This window comes from Mustela erminea, chromosome 4 (assembly GCF_009829155.1).
Source record: "Mustela erminea isolate mMusErm1 chromosome 4, mMusErm1.Pri, whole genome shotgun sequence".
NCBI lineage: Eukaryota > Metazoa > Chordata > Mammalia > Carnivora > Mustelidae > Mustela > Mustela erminea.
The window spans coordinates 126,616,365-126,638,594 of record NC_045617.1 but is presented as its reverse complement, the minus strand read 5'-3'; the positions used below and the strand labels follow the sequence as shown (position 1 = coordinate 126,638,594).

General features: G+C 39.0%; 1 protein-coding gene across 3 annotated transcripts in view; it reads left to right on the top strand.

Annotated features, from left to right (window-relative positions):
• The first annotated feature begins 624 nt into the window (after positions 1-624).
• Positions 625-22,230, top strand: part of GMDS (GDP-mannose 4,6-dehydratase) — a 622,428-nt gene continuing 600,822 nt past the window's right edge. For 2 of the 3 annotated variants that reach the window (XM_032340945.1, XM_032340947.1), the window contains exon 1: positions 625-825. In XM_032340945.1, the coding sequence (XP_032196836.1) occupies positions 724-825 (102 nt within the window). In that variant the 5' untranslated portion in view covers positions 625-723. The remainder of the gene's footprint in view (positions 826-22,230) is intronic. The other variant, XM_032340948.1, reaches the window with a different exon arrangement.

Below are 22,230 nucleotides of genomic sequence, written 5' to 3'. Positions count from 1 at the left end.
ACTCATCAAAAGGCAATGCTATAGGTTTCCAGAAATTATTTATCAAAGCTGATGACCCAGGCCCCGTGACACCTAGATTTGGCATTCAAAGCTTTCTCCTAACGAAAAGGTCGGCGCTACTTCCTCTCAGCATCCTCAGATAATATTAGCATTCCCGGGACGGCCAGAAAGGCCGAGGGCAGGAGACAGGGGTTCCAAAGAAGATAAGCCGGTGAAGACCAAGCCGCCAACCGCCTGCGCCCTCTTCGCCAGGGGACTGGCCTGGCCTAAAGACCCGGCAACATTTCCTTTCCTGAACCTGCCTAACAGCCACGGCCGAAGGCGGCAGAGCCCCGGGGCAAGACCGCCCCTCAGGCGCCCCGCCCTGGCCGCGCGGCCAGCGGCGGAGGAGGCGTGGCGTAGAGAGGCGGCAGACGGCGGGGGGCGGGGCCTGCCGCGGGCGCCACGGGAGCGTCGCGGCCTGACGCGAATGACGCGGCGCCCGCCAGGCCGCAGTCCCGCCGCCCCGCAGTGGGGCCCGCCTCGGCCCGCCCCCGGCCCTCCCCGCCCGGCCTCCAGAGCGCCCCTGTCAGATTGTGGCGGCGGGCCGCGCGGTGCGCTACTTCCCTGCAGCTTGGGCGAGGAGGCTTGTGTGCAGGCACACCCCCACGTCCCTTCGGCACCGCTGTCTCTGCTCCACTGGCCTCCGCTCCGCCCAGCCCTCGGCCACAAGCCGGTAGCGACATGGCACACGCGGCGGTACGCTGCCCCAGCGCTCGCGGCTCCGGGGACGGAGAGATGGGCAAGCCCAGGAAAGTGGCGCTCATCACTGGCATCACGGGCCAGGTGAGTCCGAGATGGGAGTTCGAGCCAGGCCTCCTGCTGCTGGGGCACGTGTGAGCCCCGCGCCCGGGGCTGCCTGCATTTCCAGGAACAGCCTTCTGGGCATCCCGGAAGGTTTCCGATGTAGCTTGTTGTGGAGGTCGGCGACAAGATGTGTCTTGTGGAGAGTGTGCTGAATGCGTGGAATGCTTCTAGGCTTCCCTCGGGGCATGGGAGCGTGTGTCCTACTTGGGACGTGGTTCTCGCGCCTGAGCCAGACTACCTACCGTCTCCCACCTGCCCAGCCAGCGACTGCAGTGCTTGTTTCTCCGAGGTCTCTAGGGTGCACTTTAATTTAGCTCTTTGCAGATCCCAGTGCTGGGGGAGGGAAAAGGACTGGTTTTGTGTGTGTGTGTGTGTGTGTGTGTGTGTGTGTATGTGTGTGTGTGTGTAGTCAACTTGCTATACTTCCGTGTAAGGGCCAAGGCCACTGACCTGCTAATGCTTGGGAAGCAGGGGAGTGCTTGCGGTTTTGGTTCCCCCTCACCAGCTTTCCAGACAGAAGAAAACAAATTAAAAGAAAGTAGTGCCGAGGAGTCATAGACTAGGAAATATTTTTTGTTTAAAAAGCACACCTCACAAAAACTTTTTAAACACACAAACTCCTGAGATTCATGTTAATACATTTGAAGTATATCTGACAGACTGGTCCAAAGTTAGGATAAGGTTCTATTTACAAACAAAAGGAGTTCCTTAAGTGATGTAATCATGAGGAGCTGTCCTGCATGTTGGACCAACCATGTGCAGACTGAGCATGGCTGTTTCCTGACAGTTATCTCTTAGAAATACTGCAACAGGTAGGCCCTCACCACTGTATCTAACCAAGCTGTACTGCTTTAGATTCATTCAGGATGGAATGATTTTACTCATTATTTTTGTAGACAAAATGTTACATGTGTGTTCCTGGAGATCTTGCTAGTGGCTAATATTACTCTGTAATGGAGATGATAATAATGGCTAATAAATGTGCTTATCATGTATCGGTCACTTGACTAATATTAACTCATTTAGTTTTTACAAGTACTCTTTGAAAGGGTCTTTTTTTTTTCACCTCCACTTTACATATGGGGAAAGTGAGGCATGGGAGTCTGATTTGTCTGAAGTGAAACAACTACAAGTGTCTATCTGGGATTCAAACTCTGCTTTCAAATCACTCTAGCATTAGAAAAGAAATTGGAATTGGCCAGATTTAGAGTCCAAGAATACTAGACAGTTTTAATTATTGGATATCTCAGTATTTTCTGGTTATTCATCTTACTTTGTTTAAGGTTATTACAATAAACAACTGTTTGAAAACTGGTGGAAGAGGTGGATAGGAAATAGGAAAAGAATTGGAGACTGAGGAAGTGAACCATTCAATTTAGGCAAGGGCCTATAAGCTTTCAAGCCGTGGCCTACAAACTTTTTTTTTTTTTTTTTTCCTAATGGTGAGGACTCTTTGGTAGATGGTTTCCCTTTTTCCAATTTCTTAGACTGAATCTGAAGCTCAAAAGTTTACTTAACTTGTGTGAACTCTTGAAGATAGAAATTTTTTTTAGTACCTTGAAGAAATTGGTTAAGCTATTAAGATAACACTTGGTATGAGTTATACCAATTTAAGTTACCAGCACTATCGATCAGTGCAAGTTAGAAATGGGACCTTCTTTAAAGCTTTGGAACACATCATCTAGTTGCTACTGAATGGCAAGAGAGGTGCAGAAGTGGCCTCCATTGTAGTTTGTCCAAAAGGCTGCTCCAGGGGAGTCTTCTTTAAGCACATGTTTAGTGTGCAATGCTCTAACCAGATATTTTTGGCTCATCACTTCATTTTGGCTCACTACCTCATTTCCAACTTTAAATTCCTTGGGTTTCAGGCCCCTTTTACCTTCAGCACCAATATTTTCCTCTTTCCTCGCACATTTACCCTCTGCATTGTCCCTTTCCATGTTGGGTTCTTGTGTTGGCTTTTATACCCCTGGCACAGTGCCGAATTCTGTAGCTGCACATAAATCCTTGCTAATGGAACTTGCTGCTTGCTATGCTTTGCATTTGTCTTCTAGGACAGTGATTCCTAACTTGGGTATCAAGGATCTCCAGAGGACTGTGAAGTTAATACAAGAGGTCTAAAAATCCATACATTATTGTCTATTTTAAAAATAATATATCGTGAGCGCTTACCGAACTACTCACTCTGCTAAACACTATATATCCCTACCTTAGAGGCAGGTACAAATTTTATTCCCAATTTATACCTGGCTAAGTAAGGTTAAGTATGTTCCCTGGGAGTGCACACCCAGTGAGTGTCAGAGCTGAGATTTGAACCAAGGCATTGCTTAGAACAATTTTGTTAATGTTGCTTCAGTAGTAAACTATACACATTAAAATACAGCTTTGTGTGTCTGTGTGTGAGAGAGAGAGAGAGAGAAAGAGAAAAAGAGAGATTGTTCTACTCTTAAGGAAGGTCTCAGATTCAAGAAGGTAAGGTAGATATCATTGCTCTTAGGGTATTCATGGTAATTGTGCTGTGATGGGCTCTTAAATGGGTTGTCCTAGATTTCCACTTGAGAAAGTGCAGATAGTCATGGTGCCCTATTTGCTATGCATCTCTAATATTTACTGTCAAGCTTCATATACTAGCTTTCTCCCTCCTGTCTATTCTTATTACAGTAACTGTGAATCATTTTCTAAAGTTTTTACCTTATTAAATCTCCTTAAAGAAAACCAGGCTTGGGGGCACCTGGGTGGCTTAGTCCTTAAGCCTCTGCCTTTGGTTCAGGTCATGATCCCAGGGTCCTGGGATCCTAGGGTGCAGGATCCAGCCCTGCATCGGGCTCTCTGCTCAGTGGGAAGCCTGCTTCTCCCTCTTCCAGTCCTCCTGCTTGTGTTCAGTCTCTCGCTGTGTGTCTCTCTGTCAAATAAATAAATAAAATCTTAAAAAAAAAAAAAAAAAGAAAAAAGAAAACCAGGCTCAGGCTTGACTTTGTTGCCTCTAGGCCCTCTACCAGCCATCTTCAGAGCTCATCTCCACTGTCTTAAGGTACTTTTGGTTCTTTACTACACAGTTGGAACTGTTCTTGCTTTTCTTTGAATACTCTCTCTTTGTACCCCACTGGAGTCCTTTTGTGGCTGAATGCCCTCACAGGTGTTACTCCTTTTCAGTCACCTGAAGCCTCTGTGTACTCCAGATAATCCTGCCAAATGCAGCCATTCCAGGAAATTTCTTTGTATTTACATACATGCAATCTCTGTTGGCTATATAGGTAATTTGCATATCTTACTTCTTTGGTTTAATTACTTTAAGGTAGAACCTTTCAGCATATTATCTCCTACTTAGTTTTGCCTAATGGTCTTTCAAAAATCTTGACTTTTCTCATGAAGAACACAGCTTTACTCTTTCTGCTGGGTACAGGGCTTGTTTTGATGCTGGTGGGAATATCATGATATACTCATTGCCCACTAGGATCTTATAGTTTTCGAGGAACTTAAGACCATGCAGATGAAAAAAGTAATATTCAAGTATGGTAGAGATGTAGTAAAGTTGTATAAGTAGTGAAGTAGTATTTTAAAAGTATATTAGAGCCCAAATGAATGGTTTATCCAGCCTCAGAACTCTGGGAGAGGTCACTGAATGCTTGAAATAGCTGGCACTGTGTTGGTTTGAACAGCATGCACAGGAATGAAGAGAGGGGACAGTTTTGGGAACAGTGAGGACACTGTAATAATAATGGAAGGAACTTAATTTATTAAATTATTTATACCTCTTGCTCATTTCCAAAAAGTTTCTGAAGTGGCATCAACAAAAAACATATCATTGGACCATCATAAAAAGAATGAAAAAAAAAGAGAAGCAATCCACAAAACACCAGTCAATAACTCAAAACAAAAAACAGGAGTTTGCAGTGAAGGCCAATAGAAAGATGGGGGTAATGTACTAAAACCCAAAGCTAAGGATAGCTGCTCTTCTCCTCTAGGATCCTGATGGATTCCTGTCTCATGTTGAGGCCTTTTATCCATTTTGAGTTTATCTTTGTGTACGGTGTAAGAGAATGTCGAGTTTTATTCTTCTACATATAGCTGTCCAGTTTTCCCAGCACCATTTATTGAAGAGACTGTCTTTTTTCCACTGTATATTTTTTCCTGTTTTGTCGAAGATTGTTTGCCCATAGAGTTGAGGGTCCATATCTGGGCTCTCTACTCTGTTCACTGGTCTATGTGTCTGTTTTTATGCCAGTACCATGCTGTCTTGGTGATCACAGCTTTGTAGTAAAGCAGTAGTAATGTGATGCAGTAACGTGATGTAGCAAAGCAGGTAACGTGATGCCCGCAGTTTTATTTTTGTTTTTCAACATTTCCTTAGTGATTCGGGGTCTCTTCTGGTTCCAGCTCTTTGAAAAATACCGATGGAATTTTGATCGGAATGGCATTAAATGTATAGATTGCTCTGGGCAGTATAGGCATTTTAACAATGTTTATTCTTCCTATCCAAGAGCATGGAATGGTCTTCCATCTTTTTGTGTCTTCTTCAATTTCTTTCATGAGTGTTCTGTAGTTCCTCGAGTACAGATCCTTTATCTCTTTGGTTAGGTTTATTCCCAGGTATCTTATGGTTCTTGGTGCTATAGTAAATGGAATCGATTCTCTAATTTCCCTTTCTGTATTTTCATTGTTAGTGTATAAGAAAGCCGCTGATTTCTGTACATTGACTGCTGTCAATATGGACATAAAATTCAGCTTTGACTTTCCTGCAAATCAAGACAAAGTGGATAGGCGAGTCAAAATTTTTATTAATACTACACTCTTAGAGAAATAACTTTAAGCAACAGAACAACATGATGGACAACATGCTTGCTAGTAGTTTTTTAAAGAAGACAGTCATCTTCCTAGGACATTTTATTACTCTCTAATGGATGGCATAAGCACACTTTTTGGTAGATAGAGATTTAAGTAATTGAATAGTTAGTTTTTGTGGATTTTTCCTTTGTTAAATGGATATTTTTCCAGTCTGTTATTTCAAGCTGGTTTCTGCCAAGGGAGCAGGCAGGTTGGAACTGTAGATTACATTGTCAGGTGTGTCGATTATAAGGTTAATATTGGTATTTTGAAAGTGGAAGTATTTGACATGGTGAGGCCCTTAAGCAAGTACTAATTCAATGCTTCAGATTTCTGCATCACGACACATGGAAGACAAAGCATTTATCTTTAAATAGTTACAGGCAAGAAGAGTTAACTTGTCTGTGGTTGGAAGACAACAGACTTCTGGTAAATCTTGCAAAAATGAAAGAGATGGACACTTTGAGTTATCAGGTCATATTCTTTAAGCCATATTTTGTTTCAGAATTTTGTTTTTATGGCCTTGTTTCTAATTTTCATTACTTTTGTTAGTTCTTGGTCTTTAAAGAAAACAGGTAAAATGGATGACCTAATTTTCTAGACTCAGGTGGTTCTTTCAGGCTTCGTGTTCTTCATTTAAGAGTTAATTTAGTAGGGCGCCTGGGTGGCTCAGTGGGTTAAGCCGCTGCCTTCGGCTCAGGTCCTGGGATCGAGTCCCGCATCGGGCTCTCTGCTCAGCAGGGAGCCTGCTTCCCTCTCTCTCTCTCTCTACCTGCCTCTCCATCTACTTGTGATCTCTCTCTGTCAAATAAATAAATAAAATCTTAAAAAAAAAAAAGTTAATTTAGTATGTTAGAAAATGGTAATTGAGAATTGGCAAGAGGTACCTTTCTTCCCACAGTTTTCCTTAACCCCCTTTAAATAATGCTTCAGTTGAATTGTAATAGATGACTGGGACATTACCTCTTTTGGTTTTACTTTCTAATCCATATTCAATTTCTCATAAATTTCTACATTCCAATATAGGTATAAGAATTATCACTTATGTAGATGGAGATTTAGTGAAATGCAGTGGTCTGTTAAAACTTGATTTCTAGATAACACATTCAATTTTTTTATGAGTGTAATTGACCCACAATGTTACATTAGTTTCAGGTGTACAACCTAGTGATTAAACCTCTCTCTGCTTGATGCTGTGTTCACCACAAGCATAGCTACCATCTGTCACCACACAACACTATTACAAGACCTTTGACTGTATTCTTTCTGCTGTGCCTTTTTTGACTTACTCATTTCATAAATGGAAGCCTGTATCTCCCACTCCCCTTCAACCATTTTACCCATCCTCAACCTAGCAAACATTATTTAGTTCTTTATATTTATAGTCTGATTCTACTTTTTGTTTGTTTATTCATTTGTTCTGTTTTTTAGATTCCACATATGAGTGAAGTCGTATGGAATTTCTCTTTCTCTGACTTATTTCACTTAGCATTATACCTTCTAGTTCTATTCACATTGTCGCAAATGGTAAGCTCTCATCCTTTTAAATAGCTGCATAATATTCCTATATGTATTTGTGTGTGTGTGTGTGTGTGTGTGTGTATACTACGTCTTCCTTATGCATTTGTCTATTTATGGATGCTGGGTTGCTTCCATATCTTGGCTATTGTAAATAATGCTGCAGTATAGGGGTGCCTATATCTTTTCAAATTAGTGTCTTTGTTTTCTTTGGGTAAATACTCAGTAGTGGAATTATTGGATCATATGGTATTTCTATTTTGAAGAACCTCCACACTCTTTTTCTACAGTGGCTGTCCAATTTGCATTGTTAGCAACAGTGCATAAACGTTCTTTTTTCTCCACATTCTTGACAACACTTGCTATTTCTTGTTTGTTTTTTTTTTTTTTTTGATTGTTGTATTCTCACAGCTATGACTTGATATCTCATTGTGGTTTTGATTTGTACTTCCCTGATGATGAGTGATGTTGAGCAGCTTTTTGTGTTAAGACAACACGTTCTTTAGAGACCTTAGACATTCAGTGTTCATTCAGGATTATATACTGTCCTGAGCTGGTAGTTTGCCTCCAGTGCCCCAGACTTATTGAGTGCTACCTTATCTACTCATGACATGGGAAAATCCAGTGCTCCACAGTCTCCATGGTTGGCTTCAGGACCCCAGGACTGAAACTGAGAGTGACTTTTGTTAGTTACTGACTTGATTTCTAGATGAATTGAAAGTACTCTTAATTGTTCTTGTGATCCTGAATGGCTCTTTGAGTTATAGAGTTCTCAACCTGCCTGTCTGTCCTCTGAAGCAGCTGCTTCTGAACTTCTGTTAAGTAAAAGTTACGATTAAATGAGAATTATCTGGCTATGAGTCAGGTTTAAGGAAGGCAACATGTTTGTCTTCTAGATACTTAGTAGCTAATCATTTGGGGTGAAGATACAGAAAAAAAAAATTACTGACATCAATAGAATGATTACTGTGTGCCATGCAATGTACCAAGCACTTTCTACAAATTACCTCATTTAGGGGCTCCTGAGTGGTGCAGTTGGTTAAGTCTGACTCTTGGTTTTGGCTCAAGTGGTGATCTCAGGATCATGAGACCCAGCCCCACATCAGGCTCTGTGTTCAGTGTGAGTCTGCTTAAGTTTCTCTCTCACTCTCCTTTTGACCCTCCCTGCCTCTAAAATAAATATTTCTTTAAAAAAAAAAAAAAAAGACATTATCTCATTTCACCCCAGATGGTACAAATTTTTACTGTCCACCTTATATCAAAAAAGGAAACTGTGACTTGGGGAACTTCAAACTTGCCCAAGAACCCTTAATGCACTAGATTTTTTTTTCCTCAGGACCTTCTCTCCTGTCTGGTTAGAGTACCTCGCTTGGGCAGTTTGTCAACAAATTGCAGAAGTTCTTAGCTCTCAAGAGGCTGTTTTTAAAGGCTGTTATATATTTTGATTGGTACCTTACCATGCCCATTAGGTGATGTTAACATATTAGTGTGTGTGTCTTAGTAGAAGTCAGGAATAGGGGTGAGGAATGGAGGTGGAGCACTATGTTCTCTGACGGCTTTTGAAAGCTTCTGGTGTCTCTTTTCTTTCCCTACTGTTCTTTTCAGTTTTCTAAGGGATTTTTCAGCAAGAGAGGAAAATGGTCAGAGTAAAATCTTTCTCCTGCCCATAAACCTTCTCCCAGGGGAGGACAAAGAGCCAGTAGCCAATTAATAGGATCCTCAGAAGTGGTAGGTCCCTGGGCCTGCAGCTTGGGTGATGGGTTGTCTGGATGAAAACTGTGCCTGGAGAACTTGCCCAAAAGCTTTGATGAGCATATGGATAGTCCAAGTGTTCAGTGTGGTGGAGAGAGGCATTTGAGAGGCTAGGTTGCTTGCTTGTATGGCTGCTACAACTTGTTCCCAGGGATCCTTCTATCTGTACACAGACCTGAGAGTTACAGCTCCCAGTTTGCTTGTTGTGCTCTTTGATACATTTTTTTCCTTTCTCTAATGCCACTTTTCCTTTCTATATTGTGGTGTTTATCCTTGCTGTCAAGGTCCAATTAGATTTTCCTTAGGAGACTCAGAAGTCCTCTATTCTAGATTTGCATACCCTGTTATGAACTGGGAAGCCTGGTCTAAGCCTGAAAATGTTCTGCCTGCAAAATGATCTTAGCAAGTACTTTTGACTCAACTTTTCTTCTTGTGGGTTAGTTTAATCTAAATAGATAGTTCCTTGACTTGACAGTAGCCTCTCCTCTTCTCTCTTCCAATAGCATTGTATTTGTGTTACTAGCAATTCTCTATTTGGTACCTCTTCTAAATTTCCAGGTAGCAATTTTTTTCATGCTTAATTTATCTTTTCTCCTGGAGGCAATTATATTTTGGTGTGAGTCATCCTCTACTTAGTAATAGAAGTACTAATAATCATAATTAATGCACTTAAGAAATGTTCGAGTCCCAATTATGTGTCAGGCACTGGGGATTCAACAGTGAACATAATGTCAAAAATGACCATCCTTAAACATTGATGTTCTGGTAACATTGTGTTCTGGTATCATAACATTAATGTTCTAGGTGGTGACGATGGTGATGTTAATTATGGTAATTACAATAATTAACACATGTTGAGCATTACTCTGTGCTGGGTACTGTTCAAAGGGTTTATATTTGTTACCACAGCAAAAGAGCATCCTGTGATGCAGTTTTCTTATTATCCCCAAAGAATACAGAGGTTAAATATATTGTCATCCAAAGCTCTCTCCAGTCACTGTTTGAAAAATCAGATCTTAAATGTAAATCCCATTAATTTTATTTTCTATGAAGTTTGTAATTAGTATCAACAAATAACTTCTAAGGAGAGACAAATTATTTATTAAGATTCAAAAACGAAACATATTCAAGAGTTGTGGAAAGGTAGATTATAGTAGTAAAATAAGCTTGTACTGATCATTACATTACATGCCTCTCATTTTATTTTATTAGTTGCATGGGTCATATCTTTAATTAGTTCTTTGGAGGGCCTATGTTGACAGCTAATCTTGCAGACTCTCTAAAGGCTGGGGCTCTATGTTGGATAAAGTGGAGAAGAATGAGTTAGATTTTTTAGCCCAACTTAAGTTTGAATTACTGATTAGTTATTTATGAGGTGCATGACTTTGGACAAGTTATTTACCTTTGCTGTCAGATTGGATGAGTAATTCTGCTAAGTAGAAAATAATTCTGGAACATAGCAGGGACCTTTGTGCCATTACTAGAATGAACCTTCTCTTCAGTGTTAAGAAGATAATAAAAGATTACTTGAATTCTAGGAAATAAAGTTGAATCAGGAGAGGATTAATATTTACCCTTGTGTTTTCAATGGGGAGACTATTATCCAGGGGCAGAAAGTTCTGTAGTATTTGGAATCATTCACAAGGCTACAAAGTGCTGGGAGGCCAACAGATTTGACATCAGTAAGTCTTACAGACTGATAGTATAAGCAGATGTGGGAGCCAGGCTTATCTTCATGTACAAGAAGATTGTGGGCAGTGGACCATGCTCAGAATCTTCCTTACTGGGATTTCAATCCTTGTAGGAAAGGTTTGGCAAAATTGGAAATGAGAAAGATGTCTTGAGTACTGTCCTATTTTTTTTTTTAATTTTATTTATTTATCAGAGGAGAGAGGGGGAGAGAGCGAGCACAGGCAGACAGAATGGCAGGCAGAGGCAGAGGGAGAAGCAGGCTCCCCGCTGAGCAAGGAGCCCGATGTGGGACTCGATCCCAGGACGCTGGGATCATGACCTGAGCCGAAGGCAGCTGCTTAACCAACTGATCCACCCAGGCGTCCCGAGTACTGTCCTATTTTGATCAAAGACTCTTATGTGGTGGAAAGGGTTTTTTTTTTTTTAATGCCTTTACATTACATGTAACTAATTGATTAACTGAGGAAAGAGCATGGAACTGAGAATCAGAGGCTGGATTTTAACACCAGTTAATTTTATAGCTTTAATTTTTTCTTAGTCTGTTTCTTTCTTTTGGTTTTTGTTTGTTTGTTTTAACTTAGAACTTTTTTAAAAAAATATTTTATTTATTTATTTGACACAGAGAGAGAGAGATCACAAGTAGGCAGAGAGGCAGGTAGAGAGAAGAAGCAGACTCCCTGTTGAGCAGAGAACACCATGCAGGGCTTGATCCTAGGACCCTGAGATCATGACCTGAGCCAAAGGCAGAGGCTTAACCCACTGAGCCACTCAGCCCCCCCCTCCAGTCTGTTTCTTAATTTTTATTGTGAAGGGATTACTTCATCATCTCTTAAGTCCTTTCAGAGTATAAAGTGCTAGGACTTTAGGATTGAACACTAAATTACAGTTGATAATGTGTAACGAAAATCTTATTTTTAAGTGGTTTAAAGATAAGGCCAATTGGAGAATTTTTTAAGAAACAAAATGAACTGTGGTGGATTTATAGTTAAGTGTGCAAACTAAGAAGAAATTCTTGTATTAGTTGTATTTTGTCAGAATTTGTAAGGTTGAAGTGAAAAATCTGAGCTGTCTGTCCTTTTAGGTTATATTAAATGAGGTAGTTTTTTTGATGAGGGAGAATTTTAAAATTCCCGTTATTTATTATCTATATTTTGAGCTTAGGGTTTAATAGTTGAGGTTTTATTCATCCAGTAGATATTTGCTGAGATTTCTTCTGTGTTGAGGTAGGTGCTGGAGATATAGACACCAGGAAGATGGACATGATTTTGTCTTCAAGACCTGCTAGTCTGATGAACAACAAGCAATTTTATAGCATGTTAAGTGGTATGATGGTATAAATCAGTCTTAGAATCACAAAAAGATCTTTCCTTAAAAATGCTCCGAAGTATCATTAATTCAGTAGATTTATTGAGCATCGATTACCTTGGAAGTTTCTGGTTATAAATGCTATTATATTAAAGGGTTAGTTGTGAGGCCTTCTTGTAGAAAGGAGAGCTACTTAAGGACCACCTATAACTACTTTTTCTTCTTTTTGACGTGGAACTCTTTTGTATAGTCTTGTATTCTGTGAAGGATGGTTAAAGATGTTACTATTTTCATGCTCATTCTTCTATCTTAGAAGCTGTATTTCCACCTTTTAACAAAGGCAGAAGTGCTTAGATTTGATGAAATAAAGCAGTGGGGAGTCAGAGACCCTGTGATGTGACAGAAAGAGCTCAGCTTTGGGTAAGTCTCAAACCTGGGCTCAAACCCTGCTTTCAAAAAAAGTACATTAAAAACAAAAAGAAAAAAGTACATTTAGAAATGTCTTCCACATTGGTGGTAAAAAAAAAAAAAAAAAAAAAAAAGAAATGTCTTCCATTTACTGGCTGAATGTCTCCAGTGAGTTACTTAATAAACTTGAACCTCAGTTTCCTCTCTAAAATGCAGTTAATTATACTCACATTACAAATTGATATGTGGATTACATATTATGATTACAATAATACCTCACACAATGCCTGGCACACACTTTGTGAAATGATAGTGCTTACTATTTATTATTGTATAATTAATGATTCCTTGTGTATAATACATTATTTGGTCTAATAAATCCTTAAAGTCAGGAGGTATGAGAAAAGGGTAGAGAAGTGTTTTGAGAATGCAGTTTGATGTAGGTAATACAGAATGAATTTGAGTAGCAAAACAACAGAGGCAGGAAGACCTGCTAGGAGCCTCAATTATAATCATGAAGATGTAGATGCAAACTGTATTGGTTGTGGAGAAGGAAAGGGAATCAAAGGGACAACAGGACTTTGTGATCATTTAGGTGTAGGGAATGTGACAAGGGCAGGAGTTACAGATCTCAAGGCTATTTTAATTTTGGAGACTGGCTGGTTGGAATTACCATGACCAGAAATGTAGTCACTGGGAAAGAAAGCCAGTTATCTGGGAAAGATAGTGAATCCAGTTTTCCTCCTGTTGAATTTAAGGTGAGAGTATAACATTCAAGTTCAAATAACCTGTAAGCTATTTGAAATATAAGGTTGGTATGCAGGTGAGAGATCATGGCCACATAGTCTTGTATAACAACCTGGACAGCAGCTATGGATTGGGAAAGCCCTAGGTGTGTCTATGCTGCTCTACAGTGCTCATCACCAGTACTTTTACTCATCTCCCAGAATGTTCTGTTGCTCCCACTTATCTGGCATCAAAATTAACATTTTTCCTTTCAGTTTGATGATTGAATTTAGCTAGGTTATTTTAGTATGCTTCAGCTCTCCCTGCCTCTTTATTTATCTTACTATTTAAATTTTCCTATTGTCATGTTTTTATGCAAGATTCCTCCAACTTTCAGCTTGTTGTCCCTTTCTTCCTTCCATAAAGAATTTTGGGAATCCCATTCTTCTGAATTGGAAACAAGGTGCTCAGTTCCATTAACTATTTCCATAGGAGCTTAGTACATGGGGAGTGACTGAGTGAAGCATACTTGGAAGATAATCATGTGGGATAGAAAGCCAGTTATCAGTACTATTCTTGGCAGTGGGGCACTAGTGTGCCAAACTTAGCCTTTGGCAAGCCAGTAAGTGGTTTTCCTGCCAAATCTTATGACTTACCATAAGTATTAACACAATCATATGTAGAAATCCATTCATTGAAATGACTGCTTTTAGGAGGTTGTTTTGGAGTTCGGTTACATAGAACTGTGTTACACGGAATTGAAATTAGATGGTTTTTATATGAAGGGATTTTGCTGAAGGGTGTGTTTGCCTTATTTTTTTTTTCAGACTGTTCCTGCTGTGCCTTTTAAGAATTCCACTACATGTAAATTTTAGGGGATCCTTTCTCTGACTTTCATATGATTTATTTTAACTTCAAGAATGAAGAAAATAAGAATTTATTTAGTATTTATAGAAAGTGTTTAAACTTCATAATTACACTTGAAAGTTGTGCCATGAGAGCTTGGTCATATGTTATATGCTTGAATATTGGATTTGATTATAATGCTGAAGTGAATAGCTCAGTCACGTATAATGGAAGCATGTTCCTTAATGTAGAGTGAAAAAACCTTAAATTTGTACCTCTAGCAGTCTTTTCTTAAAAATTATTATTTTTTTAGTTAATATATAATGTATTATTTGTTTCAGGGGTACAGGTCTGTGATTCATCAGTCTTATATAATATCCGTACTCATTACAACATATACCCTCCCCAATATCTATCATCTAGTCACCCCATCTTCCTACTCACCCTCCCCCAGCAACCCTTAGTTTATTTCCTAAGATTAAGAGTCTTTTATGGTTTGTTTCCCTCTCTGCTTTCATCTTGTTTCATTTTTTCCTCTCTCACCGTATAATCCTCTGCCTTGTGTCTTTAATTCCACATAGCAGTGAGATCATATGATAACTGTCTTTGTTTGATTGACTTATTTCGCTTACTCTGGCTCCCTTTACATTGTAGCAAATGGCAAGATTTTATTTTTTGATAGCTGCATAATATTCCATTATATATACATACCACATCTTCTTTATCCACTTTTCTGTCAATGGACATCAATGGACAAACTTCCAAAGTTTGGCTGTTGTGGACATTGCTGCTATAAACATCAGGGAGCAGGTGCCCCTTCAGATCACTACATTTATATCTTTAAGGTAAATGCCCAGTAGTGTAATTGCTGGGTCTTAGGATAACTCTATTTTCAACTTTTTGAGGAAACTCCATACTGTTTTCAAGAGTGGTTGCACCAGCTTCCATTCCCACCAACAGTATAGGAGGGTTCCCCTTACCTATGTCCTTGCCAACACCAGTCGTTTCCTGACTTGTTAATTTTAGCCATTCTGACTGGTGTGAGGTGGTATCTCATTGTGGTTTTGATTTGTATTTCCCTGATGCCAAGTGATGTAGAGCACTTTTTCATGTGCTGTTGGCCATTTGGATGTCTTCTTTGCAGAAATGTCTGTTCATGTTTTCTGCCCATTTCTTGATTGGATTATTTGTTCTTTGGGTGTTGAGTTTGATAAGTTCTTTATAGATTTTAGATACTAGCCCTTTATCTGATATGTCATTTGCAAATATCTTCTCCCATACTGTCGGTTGTCTTCTGGTTTTGTTGACTGTTTCCTTTGCTGTGCCAAAGCTTTTGATCTTGATGCAGTCCCAATAGTTCGTTTTTGCCCTTATTTCCCTTGACTTTGGTGATGTTCCTAGGAAGATGTTGCTGTGGCTGAGGTTGAAGAGGTTGCTGCCTGTGTTCTCCTCAAGGATTTTGATGGATTCCTATCTCACATATAGGTCTTTCGTCCATTTTGAGTCTGTTTTTGTATGTGGTGTAAGGAAATGGTCCAGTTTCATTCTTCCGCATGTGGCTGTCCAGTTTCTGAACATCATTTGTTGAAGAGACTGTCTTTTTTCCATTGGACCTTCTTTCCTGCTTTGTCAAAGATTAATGTTGACCATAGAGGGTCTATTTCTGGGTTTACTATTCTGTCCATTGATTTATGTGTCTGTGTTTGTGCCAGTACCGTATTGTCTTAATGATCACAGCTTCAGAATGTAGTTTAAAGTCTAAAATTGTGATGCCACCATGTTTTGTTTTTTTTTTCAATATTCCTTTGGCTATCTGGGTCTTTTGTGTTTCTGTACAAATTTTAGGATTATTTGTTCCACTTCTTTGAAAAAAGTTGATGGTATTTTTATTTTATTTTTTATAAACATATAATATATTTTTATCCCCAGGGGTACAGGTCTGTGAGTTGATGGTATTTTGATAGGGATTGCTTTGAATGTGTAGATTGCTCTAGGTAGCATAGACATTTTCACAATATTTGTTCTTCCAATCCATGAGCATGGAACATTTTTCCATTTCTTTGTGTCTTCCTCAATTTCTTTTATGAGTACTCTATGGTTTTCTGAGTACAAGATTCTTTGCCTCTTTAGTTAGATTTATTCCTAGGTATCTTATGGTTTTTGGTGTCATTGTAAATGGGATCGACTCCTTAATTTCTTTCTTCTGTCTTGTTGTTGGTGTATAGAAATGCAACTGATTTCTGTGCATTGATTTTATATCCTACTACTTTACTGAATTCCTGTATGAGTTCTAGCAATTTTTTTATGGAGTCTTTTGGGTTTTCCACACAGAATATCATGTCATCTGCAAGGAGTGAGAGTTTGACTTCTCTGTCAATTTGGATGCCTTTTATTTCTTTTTGTTGTCTGATTTCTAGTACTGTGTTGAACGACAGTGGTGATAGTGGACATCTCTGTCATGTTCCTGGCCTTAGGGGGATAGCTGTCAGTTTTTCCCCATTGAGGATGATATTTGCTGTGGGTTTTTCATAGATGGCTTTGATGATATTGATGAGGCAGGTACCATGTATCCTTACAGTGTGGAGAGTTTTACTCAAAAAAAGAATACTGTACTATGTCAAATGCTATTTTGCATCTATTGGGGGGATCATATGGTTCTTGTCCTTCCTTTTATTAATGTGTTATATCACATCAATTTGCAGATGTTGAACCACCCTACAGTCCAGGAATAAATCCCACTTGATTGTGGTGAATAATCCTTTTAATGTACTGTTGAATCCTGTTGGCCATTATTTTGGTGAAAATTTTTGCATCCATGTTCATCAGGGATATTTGGCTGAATCTTTGGTTTTGGGATCAAGGTAATGCCGACCTCACAAAAAAGAGTTTGGAAGTTTTCCTTCCTTTTTGATTTTTTGAAACAGTTTCAGAAGAACAGGTAGTAATTCTTCTGTAAATGGTAGAAATGCCCTGGGAAACTGGTCCTGGATCCTTGTTTGTTGGGAAATTTTTGATTACTGCTTCAATTTCCTTGCTGGTTATGGGTCTGTTCAGGTTCTCTATTTCTTCCTGGTTCAGCTTTGGTAGTTTATACTTATCTAGGAATGCATCTATTTAGTCCAGGTTGTTTAATTTGTCTGCATATGGTTGCTCATAATATGTTTTTACAGTTGTTTGTGTTTCTTCACTGTTGGTTGTGATCTCTCCTCTTTCATTCATTATTTTATTTATTTGGGTCCTTTCTCTTTTCTTTTTGATAAGTCTGGCTACAGGTTTATCAATCTTGTTAATTCTTTCAAAGAGCCATCTCCTAGTTTTGTTGATCTCTTCTACTGTTCTTTTGGTTTCTATTTCATTGATTTCTGCTCTGATCTTTATTATTTCTCTTTTCTTTCTGCGTTTAGGCTTTATTTGCTGTTTTTTTCCCCTCCAGCTCCTTCAGGTGTAGGGTCAAGCACCTCTATCAATCTTCAAAAAAAATTGTAATATGATTTTTTATGTTTCTTAGAAGAATGTTGTATTTTTATAACTTTTCACAGAAGAAGTTGGTTTTCCAGTATTCCTTTTTTTTTAAGCAGTATTGTTTCATTTGTTCTTTAAAAATGATGAATTGGAATTTTACAGAGATGTGTAGGCCATCATAATATTTTTTGGTGACCAATGTCGAAAAACTAAGCATATTTATTTTAGCTTAAAGTGAGATCTCTCAAAATGTAATCTTTGATTGCAAGAAATGTGCAATGGTGGCATGTATTCCTGTTGCAGTGAACTGAGTACAGGATAAAGAATGGGAAACACAGTTTGTCAGGAATTGAGAGAGATTCACCCTGCTTGTGGGCTAGCAAGTAAGCCTCCTCCAGTTCTGCGGATGAGTGCCTAAAACATGATGCTCCTGGGTTGGAGACCAAGGATTTATTATTCGTAGCACAGAAGGCAGCATGAATTTCATGTTTGTAGCAGTTTAGTTTGCATCAGATCCTCTTGCCCTCCCAAGGCCTCTGGGGGCAAAAAGGTGGTAGGTTTAGGTAGATGTTGCAAATGCAGTGGGTATGCATCGCAGTTGGGAAACTAAGGTTGGGGAACCCTAATCTTTTATAAGGGTTTTATAAAGGCTGCTGGCAAATCTGCCCAGCCTTTGCTTGGGAGGGAGACGTTATTTTTCTGGATAGCAAACAAATCTTCCCTTTGCGAGAGAGAGAGAGAGAATATGAATACGTTCATCTTAAAAGGCTAGCTACTTATTACAAATGTCCTTGGAAAGATAGTACTGAATAAACACTGTCAGTGGACCTGCTCATAAGATATGCAGAAATGGGTGAGACTCATGGAGAACTGCCTCCCAATATTGTTTACTCTGTTAACTGAAACTCACCAGTTTGACAACTTACAGACGTTTTCTCCTTATTTCTCCATACATCTCTATGGGAAGCTTGAACTTTGTTTTGGATCCCCACTCTCTTTTATCTTTTTTACTTGAAGAACAAAATGATAACGTGGACTTGGGTGCTTACCGTAGAGTGGGTGAATGTGCCTTGCCCCTGAGGAATGTGTTTTATATTTTGTTTTATGTGTAGTAGTGGGTAGTATGGTAAAACATTGAATCAGTTTAACCTGATAGATTCATCTCATTTGGCCTGAAGAACCATACCTCAGAAGTTTTCTGGGGCACTTGGCTGGCTAAGTTGAAAGAGCATACAAGTCTTGATGTTGGGTCACCCACATTGGGTGTTGAGATTACTTAAATAAATTAAAAAAAAAAAAAAAGGAGAAAATTTTTCCAGCCTTGGGGAAAAGTCCACATTCATACTTCCACTGCCTATGATCCCAACTGGATAATTCTAACTCTTGTTAGCTTAGAACCTTCTTTTCCTCATTGGGACCCTGTGAACACATGCCATGTCTCACGAGTGACGTTAAACTTCTTTCATTATTTTTAATGCTTTTTCCTACTTTGTTTTAAAATCATAACTAATTTAAATTTTCAGCTTCACTCTGAGATTACTCCTATCATTTATGACAGTGTTTATCTAGTACCTATTGTGTGATAATAGGCCCTGTCCTCAAGGTCAGAAACCTTTCATCTTTTTAGATTTTCTTAAAGGTTCCCTAAGTCTTGTTTTGATTTTTGTGAATTTTGATATTATCATCAGAATGTATTCTAGCAGCTTGCATATTTTGTTAAAGAATCTGATTTTTGCACTCAAAGAATCCTTTTTTCTAAGTAAGTCGGGTGTCATTGCTCAGCAAGATCAAAGGGCTTTTGGAATGAAATAGTGCGGTTACTGCTGATGTGTAACTTTGCTTCACTCCTCTTAGTTATAAAACCTACATTTGTATATTAATTTATTGTTTCCAAAGCATTTAAACATTGTTTCCATTGTTCTTAATAGTACTCTGTGAGGCAGGCAGGGCAGGTATTACTGTCATTTTACAGATGTGATGACCAAGACTCAGTGATCAAGTGACTTGCCAGTGTCTTGGAGCTAGTGATTGTCAACCACAAGAACTACAGGCATTTTTTTCTTTTTAATTTTTTAAGGATTTTATTTATTTGAGAGAGAGTGGGTGCATGTGCATGAGCAGGCTGGAGGGCAGAGGGAAAAAGAGAGGAAGACTCCCCGCTGAGCAGGGAGCTTGACTCAGGCTCCATCTCAGGATGCTGAGATCATGATCTGTGCGGAAGGCAGGTGCTTAACTGACTGAACCACCCAGGCTCCACCTCCAGGCTTTTTGGCTCTGTCTTCTGGATTTTTACATTTTACTTGATTTAATTTAATTTTCTCCTACTTACTGTCACCAGTGTTTTACTGTAGGCTGGTATTTTTATTTAGTGTTCATAAACAGACTATGATAGGTAGGGTACCACCCCTCACCCCCAACCCAAGGTGTCCATGTCTTAATCCCTGGATCCTGAAAATATGTTACTTCCACTGCCAAAAGGGACTTTGTAGATGTGGTTAAAATAAGGGTATTGAGATGGAGAGGTTATCATGAGGGTTCTTAAATGGGATGGAGGGAGACAAGAATTGTCAGAAACAGAAAGATGGCATTGTGAGAAAACTTGACTGGCCATTGCTGGCTTTGAATGGGCCATAAGCCAAGAAACGTGTGTAGCCTCTGGAAACTGAGAAAGGTGAGGGTATGGATTCTCCCTGGAGCCTCCAGAAAGGAACTAAGCCTTTTGGCACCCAAATTTTAGCCCTTTAAGGTCCATGTCAGACTTCTGACTTACTGAATGATAAGATAATGAAAGTGTGTTAAACCAGTAATAGGAAACAGATATACACATCATGTATTTGTCTATCCTTTGTAAAAATTCTACTTAGAATTCTCTTTTCCCTCTTACTTTTGCCTACTTATATTTGTCCTCAATTCTACCCTCCTTTCATGTTCTAGCCCTTATTCATTTACATCATCTTGGATATTTTTGCGTATTTTTTAGTTATACAACAATTTTTTTTTGCTTCAAGTTTTTATTTGAATTCTAGTTAGTTAACATATAGTGTTGTATTAGTGTCAGAAGTAGACACCCAGTGCTCATCACAAGTGCTCTCCTGAATACCCATCACCTAGCACATGTCCCTGCTCACCTCATTCCATCAACTCAATTTATTCCCTATAGTTAAAAGTCTTTTTCATAGTTTGCCTCTCTCTTTCTCTCCCCATCCATGTTCATTTGTTTTGTTTCTGAGAATCCACATGTGAGTGAAATCATATATTTTTATTTCTCTGACTCATTTCACTTAGCATAATAAAACCTATCTCCATCATTGCAAATGGCAAGAGTTTATTCTTTTTTAGGGCTAAGTAATATTCCTCCCTGTGTGTGTGTGTGTGTGTGTGTGTGTGTGTGTGTGTGTGTGTATCACATTTTCTTTATCCATTCTTCAACTGATGGACACTTAGGCTGATTCCATATCTTGGCTATTGTAACTAATGCTGTTATACACATTGGGGTGCATGCATCCCTTTGGATTAGTGTTTTCATATTCTTTGGGTAAATACGCAGTAGTGTGATTACTGGATCCTAGGATGGTTCTATTTTTAACTTTTTGAAGAACATCCATAGTGTTTGCCAGAGTGATTGCACAAGTTTGCATTCCCACCAACAGTGCAAGAGGGTTTCCCTTTCTCTACATACTTGCCACACCTGTTGTTTCCTTTGTTGATTTTAGCCATTCTGATGGGTGTGAGGTGGTATCTCCTTGTGGTTTTGATTTGTATTTCCCTGATGATGAGTGATGTTGAGTATCTTTTCATGTGTCTGTTAGCCATCTGTATGTCTTCTTTGGAAAAATGCCTATTCATGTCTTCTGCCCATTCCTTAACTGGATTATTTGTTTTTTGGTTGTTGAGTTTGATGAGTTCTTTATAGATTTTGGATTCTAACCCTGTATCAAATATGTCATTTGCAAATATCTTCTTCCATTCTGTCAGTTTTCTTTTGGTTCTGTTGACTGTTTCCTTCACTGTGCAGAAGTGTTTTATCTTGATGAAGTCTCAGAAGTTAATTTTTGCTTTTGTTTCCCTTGTCTCTAGAGATATGTCTAGTAAGAAGTTGCTACAACTAAAGTCAAAGAGGTTGATGCTCGTGTTCTTTAGGGTTTTGATGGATTTCTGTCTCACATCTAGGTCTTTCATCCATTTTGAATTTATTTTTGTATATGTTATAAGAAAGTGGCCCAGTTTCATTCTTTGGCATGTTGCTGTCCAGTTTTCCCAACACCGTTTATTGAAGAGACTGTCTTTTTTTCCATTGGGTAATCTTTCCTGCTTTGTTGAAGATTAGTTGACCATAGAGTTGAGGGTCCATTTCTGGATTCTCTATTCTGTTCCATTGGATTATGTGTTTGTTTTTGTGCCAGTACTGTACTGTCTTGGTGCCTACAGCTTTGTAATAGAGCTTGAAGTCTGGAATTCTGATGCTTCCAGCTTTGTTTTTATTTTTCAGGATTGCTTTGGCTGTTTAGGGTCTTTTGTGGTTACATATAAATTTTAGGAATGTTTGTTCTAACTGTGAAAAATGCTGATGGTATTTTGGTAGGGATTGCATTAAATGTCTAGATTGCTTTGGGTAGTATAGACATTTTAACAGTGTTTATTCTTACAATCCATGAGCATGGGACTTTTTCCATTTCTTTGTGTCCTCTTCAATTTCTTTTATGAGTGTTCTATAATTTTCAGAGTAGAGATCTTTTGCCTCTTTAATTAGGTTTATTCCTTAGGTATCTTATGGGTTTTGGTGCAGTTGTAAATGGGACAGATTCCTTGATTTCTCTTTCTGCTGCTTTATTATTTGTGTATAAAAATACA